Source organism: Podarcis muralis, chromosome Z (genome assembly GCF_964188315.1).
Source record: "Podarcis muralis chromosome Z, rPodMur119.hap1.1, whole genome shotgun sequence".
NCBI classification, from domain to species: domain Eukaryota; kingdom Metazoa; phylum Chordata; class Lepidosauria; order Squamata; family Lacertidae; genus Podarcis; species Podarcis muralis.
The window spans coordinates 4,669,816-4,681,582 of record NC_135673.1 but is presented as its reverse complement, the minus strand read 5'-3'; the positions used below and the strand labels follow the sequence as shown (position 1 = coordinate 4,681,582).

Genomic DNA, 11,767 nt, shown 5'->3' with positions numbered 1-11,767 from the left:
TAATTTACAATGTTTCTCTTCACTGCCCCAAGCAGTGGTTTGCAAGAAACACAATGCAAGGTGCATCTCCACCACATCCAGTAGTTAAGCAAATAGGAAATACCAGGACAGACTTTGCTCGTGTGCTCAAGACATCGATTCTATAAAACATATTTTGCTGCACTGTGCGAAATATGAGCAAGCCAGGGCTGAACTGATATTACCCTTGTTGGTACCTTTCCTGGGAAAATCAGATGCTCACTATGTCAGGTTCCTATTGGAAGACAGGACAAACACTGGAACATTAGCAGTGGCAGTTTTTACCGGTGGTTGCAAGAACCAATGATCCCTATCTTTAAGTCTGAACAAAATGCTTGTTTAACCTGGAGGTAGGCTGTCTGAATTGTGCATTGCTTTGTAACGATTTGTTGGGTCTCCGGACCGTAATAAAGATTGATGATGAAATAGGAAATAGTGGAAGAAAGAGGGTCATGTTAAAACCTTTTTCCTCTCCCACTGCTGGTGGGGTTGTCCCAACAAATGACACCGTCCTCTGGAGAAACATCTCAAACAGACCACCACAGGCAATCAGGGGACACACTCTTGCTGGCTGACCGAGCAGACCAGGTAACAGCTGGGATGGCGCCAACCAACCCCTTTCTGCTTAGTTCCCTGTAGGTCTATATTTGGTAAAAGGGGAAACAATATGAGTTTTGATTTTTCTCTCCCATATGCAACTAATTAGGCTACCCATGACAATCAAATCCCAAACCTCATTCAACTGTACCCCGTGAACAGGAGCAGTGTGATGTGTCCATTTCCTTGCCCAAATGATTTTTGTAGTCAACTTCCTTCCTTAAGAAGTGCAGCTCTATGCCAGAAATATGGGCCTCAAGCCAGGGTTGACACTTTAGAAAGTCACAGAAGACAACTGAAGGGCATTCAAGTCACAACGAGCAACTTTTCAGTGACTGAAGCTTTTATTGTAATCAAGTGTGGGTAAATGCAAACTTGCTTTATGTATTTGTTTGGGTGAAGCATGCATGCGCACACACACCTTGAACCCGCAGACTCCCAACTCAACACAAAACAAGGAAGCCTCCAGAATCTTTGATAAACCTTTATTGTTGTTATTGTTATTAATAATTATTAAATTTGTATACCGCCCTTCATCCAAAGATCACAGAGCGGTTCACAACATAAAAAGAAAACACAAAAGACTGAATAAAACAAAAACAAATACCCCCCCCTCCCACAAACACATTTAAAAGGCCATAAAATGTTCATCAGCCAAAGGCCTGGTTATTCAGGAACGTTTTTTGCCTGCTTTCTAAAGATACATAATGAAGGCGCCAGACGAGGCTCCCTGGGGAGAGCATTCCACAAGTGGGGAGCCAACACAGAAAAGGCCCGTTCTTATGTTGCCACCCTCTGGACCTTTCATGGAGGCACACAAAGAAGATAATGATTGCAGCGTACGGGTTGGTTCATATGGCGAGAGGCGGTCCTTGCCTGTCCCCTACCATCACAGGCTTCTTGTTTTGTTAGTTTTGCCCTTCATATATTAAGGTTACAGCTACAAAGACAGTTCATATTGCATTGATTTGTATGTGCTGAAATCTCCTCAGGCCACCAAAGGTAAGGGGGAGGTCTCCCAAGGGTGGAGTGACTCACAAAAGGGGTGGGGAAAACACACGACTGAGATGTGAACTCAAGGCAGACAGGCAGTTTCCCTCAAAGCAGCAGTGGACAGACCCAACTTAAGGCCCAAAGAGAACTGGGGGAGAGGAAGCTGCTCTCTACTGCACAAGGCTTTCTGTGTACAGAGCAGCAGCAGGGCCTTCTGAGCCGCTGCAGCCTTCAGGGACAACTGCTTCTTCACAGTGCACTTTCCTGACCCTGGAGGAGGAGGAGCAGTAGGCAGGCAGATCTGCCAGCACAGAAAACAGCAACAGCTCAGCTCCAGGCATCAACTTCCTTCCGCACATCAGAAAAATGGGCATTTTGTGATTTTTCTCTCCCTGAGATTTATTTTTCTCTCTCCCAAGTCCAATCAGCCCTTTTCATTATTAACCATTTTTTTTAAAAAAAAAAAACCCATCTAGTTTGTGGTTCGTCCAACACCCATAAAAATAAAGTCACTAATGATGAGGCGATGCCACAGTAAGGCAGACCCCCAAAGAAGGGCCTTTCATTCCCCACCACCCACCACTCTCCTAAGGCTTTTCCCCACAAAGGGATTTTTTCTTGACTGAGGCTCTCAGTCAACCCAGATGCAGGACAGGCAACACGAAAAGGAAATGGAGCACTAAGGACCTCTGAGGGGGTCCAGTTTGCAATGATTATTTTATTAGACGATACTGAAAATGTGCAAAACGTTTTTAAGAACATAAATATGAGACCTGTACAAAAATACAGAATACCAAGGACAAAGTAACTATATTTAAACATGTCTACAAAAATAGTGTGACAGTTTCGTCTTTTGTCTTTAAATAAATACAAAATAAATATGCTTTGAAAGCAGCAAAACAACGACAAAAATGGAATGCGATGCTGGTCCCCAAGTCAAGGATCCCCTGGGCTCCAATAAGTCTTAGTGGACAAACTCAATGAACCCTTGAAACAGTGAAGTCAGAGATATGGCAGCCACCACCTTCCCTTCTCCTTATGATAAGCACCTGGTGGAAGTGGGTGGGCAGAAGCAAGCAGCTCCCCACTCCCTTCTAATATCATAATGAAGGCTACCATTTTCACCTTTGTCAGTTAACCTGGTGTGTCCCCCATAGCAAAATTTCTTCCTTGTCCAAAGTTCAAGTCCACCAGCCCACCCTAACCTAATTCAAACTCTAGCATCAACCTATAAAGTTCTATGGATGAATAAAGCAATGCAAGGCTTGAAGTTTCAAGAATAATTTGCTACCTACAGCACTTGGCAGAACTGTATTTGAAGCACCATGCAAAACGCTAACTGGGAAGCAAAAGTGGCCTCTCCACAGCCCCTGCCATGCTGCAGTGAGCTCAGATGCAGAGACTGGACCAGTGGCAACACAGCTCCCCAGTTACTTGGTCAGGCCATTCAAAATGTGCAGAACTGCACGTGCCAGGTCCTCTCAGCTACTCCAGCATGCAAACACAGACATGCAGACTCTAGACTGCAGCTGCTGCTTTTGTTATAAAGTGCATATTGCCAGCAGTTTTACAGGAACACAGAAACTATAATAAAAATAAAATATTTTAAACTCTGTCTGGCTAACCTGAAATTAACACTCAGACTCAGCAGGGACTGGCTTTGCACCCTGAAGCCTTGGTTTTAATTTACACTGCAGCGTCAGAATTTTGAAGTAGAAAAATGAATTGCTCCTATCCAAAAGAAAACATGTAAACAGCGAAGTATTTTGGCCCAGCAGCCATTCCTACCCAAGGCAGGTCGTTTGCAGAATCAAAACCATGGCTAAGAAGAGTTTACAACTCAACAGAAAAAAGCTCTTTCAAGCAAGTTGGAAGATGATACATTCTCCAGCTGTGAGCTTGCGCAAAAGACTCTAAAGAGGGCTAAAAAGCCAGGCCACCACTGACAGCTCAAGAAACTTTCCTTCAATTCCCAGTTGGTCCCTTGAACATGGGAAGAACTGCCAAACGATTGTTTAAAACACATATAGAGCTTTTGATAGCAACACAGTAGAAAGGCCCAATACCTCATCATTCCCCAACACACACCATCTGGGATTTTCACAGCTTAGTTTGATCAGCTTAGTGTCAGTCAACACATTCACAGAATGAAATGGTGGCACACCCTGGGGGTCAGAGCCCCAAGATTTTGTTGAAAAAGTTCAAGGGCCCAGGCACCACCTGGTCACCGCGACTGCACGCCCAGAGTCATCTTCAGGTTCTCATAGACCACGTAGCTAATGCTCACTGCTGGGATCACCTTCATGAAGTTGGGAGCCAAGCCCCTGTAGAGACCAAAGGCTCCCTCTGTCTTCAGGATATGCTTGAAGAGACTCCTCATTGTTACCTGTGGCGCTCCTTCGACTGAAGCTGAAAGAGAAGCCGTTGGACAATCATCAAGAGCCTGACCACATGGACTGTGGACTGCACAATACAGCATGTCAGGGGCTGGCAGAGTCCAGGGTGGGGGCAGAAAAATCTCAGGGAAGGGCCCAGAGGGTTGTGGGGGTCATGGCTGAGAGAGAGAGGGAGAAAGAATCAGAGGGTAGTGACAGGGAGGGGGACAGGCAAGAACCACTTGATTTCCCCCTGCTTATGTCCTCACACCAGCAAGCTCGTTCCTGCCTTCCTACCTCCCATGCTGACCCCTTCCTGGAGGAAGGGGAGCAGGAACGTGCAATAAGTTCCCACACACTCAAAAGGCAGAATGGTGGTTGAGTGCCCCGCAGGAGAAAGGATAATTCTAAGAGACATTGCCCGCCCCCCAAAATCTCCTAGGTCCAGAAAAAGTGGGAAATGTAAGCAACAGAAGGGCGAACAAGGGCAAGATGAGCAGGTGACAGCAAAGGTTGCAAGGTTTTTAGCTGGGGCAATCAGAATAAGATCCACTATCTATTGATTCAAAACCCTAAAATGTATTTTATATACTTGACTTTTTAATTTCTATTCTTTGTATATCATATTGTTGTTTTACTGCTATGGCCGATGGCTGACGCAAATAAAGATTCATTCATTCATCTGGTAAGGTGGAGAGAACACCTGGAAGAATGATCCTCATCCAGCCCCTCTAGTATTTGGGGCGGGGAAAGGGAAAAGCACAGGTTCTGTTCAACTTTCCTAAAGCTAGAGCACAGCTTGGCAGTCAGGGTAGTAAAAGTGGGGATTAGCAAGGCTTGTATTGTGTTGTGGAGAAGAGAGGCTTATCTTGTGCATTGTCTGCAGTGCCTTGAGGGACTAATGTACCAAAGCTTTCTTTCAATAAAAGTGAATGGGAAAACCTCTACTAGTCACAGCTCAATTCCTGAGGGGCACTGCATACCAGACACACATTTAACTTGCTGTGTGGCGTTTAACAGCCTGTGATTATGTCTCTGTAACTACTTGGCTATGTGCCAGCCTGAGACAGGAGCCAAGATCAGCCCAGCGCAAAGAAACAAGAGGTGTTTGCACTTAGATATGCTAACAACATTATAAACCTATAAAGCTTTACCTACTGTTGAGTTGGGGGCGGGGAGCAGGAAGACAAAAAAATTCCCCACCACCAGACACACATACACTAGAAACATAGGATCACAAAGTTAAATTGGGATTAGATTCAGGGCAAATAAAATTAAATACTTCTACAGAATTTATTTATGGGATTCACTGTTCAAAGATGTGTTGAACATTTAAAATTCTCAGGTGCCTTTCAAGAGACTTAGACAAAAACATGGAGGATAATGTCTATTGTTTACTTAGTTATTGTGGCTAAGTAGAACCTTCAGGTTCAGAGATTGTATATATTTCTAAAAACCAGGTGCTGAGCAGCAAGACTTTCTGCATCATAGGTTACACCCAAGGGCCTCTCAAATGCTCTTACCCTGAGCTTGCATTCGTGTGCGTACTAGGGCAAGAGGGTAACTGGCCAGTTGTCCACAGGTGCTAGAGATGGTACCACAGGCCAACAGAACGAACACCCCTGGATCGGCACTGTTCACAGCATAATGTTGCAGCCAGCTGTTTTTCAATGTCTAGGAGGAAAAAATAAATTGTTCACAAAGCAAGCATCAGTAGGACCCTTACGAATCTATAGTATGGGATTTGAGGTGGAGTAGGGAGAGACCAATACTACAACTTTGAATATCCAAGCTGCAAATCCTAGACTAGAGCACAGGTGGGAAATTTCACTGGAACTTAGCAGACTGGTGTCAGGACTCTAGCCTTCCTTAGCACATTCCTTTAGGACAGCAGTTCTCAACCTGTGGGTCCCCAGATGTGGTACTACAACTCCCATCATCCCTGAGCTCTGGCCTTGCTAGCTAGGGGTGATGGGAGTTGTAGTTCAACAACATCTGGGGACCCACAGGTTGAGAAAGGCTGCTTTAGGATATCTGCAACTTCCTCTCCCACAAAGCAGCTGCCAAGCCTCTTACCTCATATACAGCCAGGTCAATTCCTGCATAGGGAATGATCCCCAGCATATTGGGGATGTAGCCTTTGTAGAAAGCACCCATTCCTTCTTTGGTGAGGATGTTCTTGGCACAGTGCAGCATCCCTGAGTACTGCCCTGTTTTGCGCAGGGCCATCCGTGTCTTCAGAACCTAGCCCATGAGAAGAACAGATGCATCAGGAAAGCCTGTACAGAACAGGCAGGCAAATACAAACTTTTCCTGAACCAAGGCAAAGAAAGATAACTAGTAAATTATGTGTTCTTAAACCTTGGGTCCTCAGGCATTGTTTAATTACAGCTCCCATCATTCCCAGCCAGTTTTGCCAAGTCCCAACATCATCTGAGGAACCATGGCTGAAGAACACTGCAATAGACCACATTGCTAGTGAAGTCTTAGTATCTCTGATGGGCATGTCACCAATGAAGTCACCACTGTGGGAAGAGTTGCATCTAAAACATTTGAAAGCGGTCTGTTGTATGCAAAAGGAAAGGAGAACATCAGCTGCCAAAGGCTAAATTCAGGAACTCACCTCCATTGGGTAGATGCTGCTCTGTGCAATGGCTCCTGCCAATGAACCTGCTACCAGCCTCTCATGAATCCTCAGCACCTCCTGGTCAGTGCCAATGAATCGCTTGATCTATAGATATAAAAGAATTGTGTCATTTGATACAGCAGTCTGCACAATTCACACCTGCTTCTTATTCCCTTGTTAGCCTCAACATTGGGATGTTAGCTGAACATCTCCTTCGCCGTGCCTTGGGTCCGTCTGATGATTTTACCTGTTCATAGGCCATGAACTTGATGGCAGACTCTGGAGCAATTTTCAAAACATTGATGCCATTCCCTCGCCAAAGTGACCTTGTGCCACCCTCTCTGATCATCTGGGTAAAGCCTCCAACGATGCACATGTTGTTACTGCGAGAAGCATGGACCTGAAAAGGAGAAAGGCATTTCTGGTTGGATCCAGGCCCATTTTCAGTTTTCCTGCTTGGGCAAAAAAAGCTTTCCTTATCTACATACAAGTTTTAAACTAGCTTGCCTCACAGGTGTAGCAGGAAAAGGGACACTTTCATTCAACATCAGTTATCTATAGTCCAATATTATCAAAATTAGTAGCTCATGGAACAGCAAGAAGTGAAAAGGGAAGCAGTGGGAAGTGGAACTGATGACGAAAGGGAGGCATGGGTCAGTCCGGTGACTCCTATGCAAAGTCCAAATTCCCCGTTTCACAAGGTACTTCCAATGACAGCTGTGTTTCTCTGTCCTTTGAGCCCAGAACAGGAAGAGCTGCCAGCAAGTCACAGGTTACCTCATTTCCAGCTAGAGCTGTCAGGACTAGTTTTAAGGGATTGTGTGTTCTGCCAAGGCTGCGCAGTCCAAGGACTGTGCTGTTGTTGACCTGACCTGCCCAACTTCCAAAAAACTACAAGTATAAATTCTGGAGGGAACCAGAAGTGCAGGTCATATGTAGAAAAGCAGGGCTCACAGAAACTGCTGAGAGTGGCTTCCCTCTGGGTGTCAGAATGACATACAAGCAGACATCACCATATGTTACAGCTCTCTTGTTTCTGGAGGGAAAGTCTTGCAAGACTGTATTCTATCTATATCCTTGAACTAAGAGGAAAAGTTGATGGAGCCAGGACAACAAAGACCCTTCTGCCGAGCTTCCACCCTTACCTGCATGAGAACTTTCAAGCGGTCCAAGGGAGCAGTGCATGTTCTTGACACTGCCCCTGCCCCTCCACCTGCAACTAGGTGTCGCCACCACATTCCAGTCTGCCTCTCTTCCACTGTGAACTCATCTGGTACTGTCAGGTTCTCTCCTACATCAAAAATCTGCAAAGCAATAAAGCATGGCATGAGTAAAACCATTTTCTTCAGCTGTACTAGGTGTGCATGAGGGCTTCCTCAGAGATCTGTTCATCATGCACCTAGATTAAACAATTTAAGCATGGAAGCAATTAGCACTAGTTTACTATTTCAACACCTGCACCTGCTTTATCTGTATCTGCAGCAGCTTTGTTCTCCCCTGCATGTGGTTGCAGCTAATAAAATTCATTAGAGGGCATTTCAGAAAATATACCATAGTTGTAGTTCCAAAAATGGGCCACCTGCCAGCCTTGCAATCTGCTGGTGTTCAAAATGACTGGCCAAGAGGAACAGAACAGGGGGAAAGATCTAGAGTTCTTCTGGAGTTCACAGCCTAGTTTGATCTCATTATGCAGCACTAAAAGCCAAATTTAATCAAAGAGCATCGTATCACTTTCCAGAGCTGGCAGGTTGCAAACTAGCAGGACCCAGTTGTTTGCATACCTTGGGTACAAGTCAAGCAGCTTACCTGCCTTCCCGCTCCCTGAGAACATTCACTTTCACCTGTGCCAGAAATTTTAAGAACAAGGCCAGAAGGCACATAAAAACAGAAAGCAACTAGAGCGAGAAGGCAGCTAGCTTTTGATGGAGACTGCTGATAGGAGTCAAGAGCATGGAGCGGGACCCTCACAAATGCAACCATGAGTTTCACATATGTTGTGCATGAAGGATCTTAATTTCTTACCGTTGAGTGCTTCCAGTACAGGATAATCTCAGGAATGTTCTCCACAGGGTGCAACAGGTGATAGTCACGCCATTCATTCCAATCTATTGTCATTGTTCCATTTTTATCCATGCTGCAAGAATCAATTGGGAAGGTAAAATGAGCCAAGAGGAGGAGGTCTGGCGTAACAACTCTTTAGCTCCACACCAACCACACAAAACATAAATATTTGCAGAAGAGGACTAAAGAACATGCAAGCACAATTTTAAGAGCTTTATGTATCAGATAGCGTAAAATACTTGGAAGAGTAATTTTCAAACAGTCATGAGGGCCAAAATCTTTCCTGGGATCACAGGACAGCTCATGAGGAACAAATTGTGTTCTATGTGGGGCTAAGATGGCTTCTCCATTGCCTCTCCCCACATCCTCTTCCTTCCACTGGGTCCTCCAAAATTAAATATGTAAGGCTGTGCAGGATGGACATAAGATATTCCATAGGAAGAGTCTAGATTGGTTAATATGTGTGGTCATAAAACGAGTCAGATTAACTAGTGAGTGGCATGTGTAACTGTGTGTGCACTCCCCTAAGTCATCTGCAATTTGTGTCCTTGCTGCCTGGTTATGGTCTGTACAGTGTGGCTTCATCTGTGGAAGGCAAACGAGTCAGTAGATTCTACCTTGGGGCAGCAGGAGGAAGAAGTTTTGAACTTGAGTGTTTTTCCGTCCTTACCAATTAAATCAGTCTTACTAATTGAGAAAGGATTCCCAAGCATGAGACATAGAAGTGCTGGTTTTAACATACTCTTAAGCATCAATTCAACCTTAGCCCTATTGGCTTGCTTGCAGTTACCTTCTGGAAACAAAAATATGTGCTGTGCTTTTAATAGTTACCCCTTATTCTGCATATTTTTCTGCTGTTTTAGGAGTGCTTTAGATTGATTAGCTGTGTAATTTGTTGATATTGATACTGAATTTTTTATGTTTTTATGAGATATACTGGTGTCTGCCTGTGGACTCACCCTGCATCACCACCAGGCTCACTAAAAATCTGCTACACATTACCAACTTCATTGCGGGTGGGGAGAAAAACTAGTACAAAAAGGAAAAGGAGCCAGACAAGAATATACACTTTGGTACTTACTAGGTGACAGGACCCCAGAAGTGTCCCGTTCTTATTCTGACAGACAGGGAAGCAGAGGGGAGAATACAAAGAGCAAGAAAGGGACAAATGTTAAAAGTTAGTGCAACATGCATGCAGCTGAAAGCATTTCAGTATGTTATGTTGCATGCACGTATTAAAGCAGCGAGCACTGGAACATATACCTCGATTTATACCTTAATTTAAGATTATCTAACCTGCAGAAAAGCATTATATACTGCAAGGACAGCAATTCCAGAATGCTGGCAAAATCATTCATACCTCTTGCTTAGCAGCTATTAAGCAAGTTCCCGCTTGGCCTACATGCTACTTGTCTATCTTACAGGACGGAATCTTAGCACCGTAAATCAATTCCTGGCAAGGATGAAGAAGCCTTTCCAAGAGGGAACGCTGCTCTCTCGTGAATCAGCATTCTGCTTACTTTTGATGTCACATGCTCTTATGCATTCTGGCCTCCATCTGTCCCTACTGTTCCAGCAAAAGATGTCAGTGGATCTTCACCTGTGATTGCTATTCTAGCACAATTTGCTGCTCTAGCAAGCTTTGCTATGGACGAAACGCTGCAGAGTTGCTTCAGAGGTTTTATAAGGGGAGAGATATAAAGGAAGAGAAGGGAGACAAAGCTAACACCTTACACCATGGTCGCCAGAGTGAAAACACTAGAGCCACCTGCAACACTTACCTCTTGAGAATTCTCTCAGCCTGCTGTTCAGATATCTTGACTCCCAGGTCCCGAAGGGACTGCACGATCTCCTGGGCGTCAATGCAGCCTGTAAAGATGACAAGTAAGCTCTAAGCTTTATGAACAAAACAAAGCTGCCAGACAATCTGCAACAGAATCCCTTCGCTCCCAATAAATAAACCAAAATGTGCATACCATCATTCTTTTTGTCTAAGCTCTTGAAAACCAGTCTCAGTTTCTTTTCATGGTCTTGGAGATAGTGAACGAACTCCTCAAAGTCCAGCTGCCCATCTAGGTCCTTATCTCCAGCTTTAACAATTTTCTGCATGAAAAGACATAAAAACAACATTACAGGTGGTGACCATTTTAGGCACGCCCAATGGACACACAATTGCAGACCTGTGGATCCTTTTGGACACAGAAGAGGGCAGAACAAGGGACATAACAGGGCAGGGTGCACTTATACATGCCCAATCGACACAGACGGGGGCTGGGAATGGAACCACTGCACAAAATGATCTCTGCTTGGACTTCATTTTGTAGCTTTTTTATATAGCTGTAGCTAGGGAACAGGAGCTGGGAGAATACATAGCACACCTGTTTTTGAACACATACTGTAAAAACTAAGAATCCAGAGCCCTACTGCATCAGGCCAATGGCACATATAGCATCCTGTTCTCACAGTGGCCAACTACATGCCTATGGAAACCCTAAAAGCAGAACTGGAGCACAGCGGTCCACTCCCCACTGCCAGGAGCTCTTAAATTTAACCAAATATGTTTGATACCAGTTGTGCTGGTTTTTTTAGAGACAGTGTGTTTGTGTGTTTTCCCCAAACACTGCTAGGCTACACCTTGTCTTAAGATGCAGGATCAATGTCATGGGCTTGAGAGCAGTGAGAAGAGAGAGAGAGAGAGAGAGAGAGAGAGAGAGAGAGAGCGCGCTCTAGTTCTTCTGTAAAAGCTCCTTTGCTAGGCGCTGGGTACAGAGATGTCATCGTACTTTGACTCTGAACAGGGAAGCAAGGAAGCTAAACCACACCAGCTACTAGAAACAATGACTGACCACCAAATTCAAATACATGAGCTGAAGAGAGATGTCAAAAAGCAGCTCTGAGGCAAGCATGAACTGATTTGGTCACCCTGCAGTTATGCACTTGTGCAAGATACTGGGGGGAACTAGATTTTAGAAGCAAAGTGTATATTTACAGAAGAGATTAAGAGATGGCAAAGTCATGTTGTTAATAAATAAGGAAACTTTATCCTTAACATTCCTCTTAGCAGGAAACAGCACCTTGAGCCTTGCCCAGATAGGCA

General features: G+C 44.6%; 1 protein-coding gene across 6 annotated transcripts in view; it reads right to left on the bottom strand.

Moving 5' to 3' along the window:
- Window positions 1-1,084: 1,084 nt before the first annotated feature.
- Window positions 1,085-11,767, bottom strand: part of SLC25A25 (solute carrier family 25 member 25) — a 42,172-nt gene continuing 31,489 nt past the window's right edge. For 3 of the 6 annotated variants that reach the window (XM_028714442.2, XM_028714444.2, XM_028714446.2), the window contains exons 2-11: window positions 10,647-10,773; window positions 10,452-10,539; window positions 9,752-9,787; window positions 8,632-8,743; window positions 7,755-7,913; window positions 6,857-7,009; window positions 6,607-6,714; window positions 6,060-6,227; window positions 5,507-5,657; window positions 1,085-4,017 (exon numbers count right to left, since the gene is read on the bottom strand). In XM_028714442.2, the coding sequence (XP_028570275.2) occupies window positions 3,833-4,017; window positions 5,507-5,657; window positions 6,060-6,227; window positions 6,607-6,714; window positions 6,857-7,009; window positions 7,755-7,913; window positions 8,632-8,743; window positions 9,752-9,787; window positions 10,452-10,539; window positions 10,647-10,773 (1,287 nt within the window). In that variant the 3' untranslated portion in view covers window positions 1,085-3,832. The remainder of the gene's footprint in view (window positions 4,018-5,506; window positions 5,658-6,059; window positions 6,228-6,606; window positions 6,715-6,856; window positions 7,010-7,754; window positions 7,914-8,631; window positions 8,744-9,751; window positions 9,788-10,451; window positions 10,540-10,646; window positions 10,774-11,767) is intronic. The other 3 variants (XM_028714443.2, XM_028714445.2, XM_028714447.2) reach the window with 1 other exon arrangement.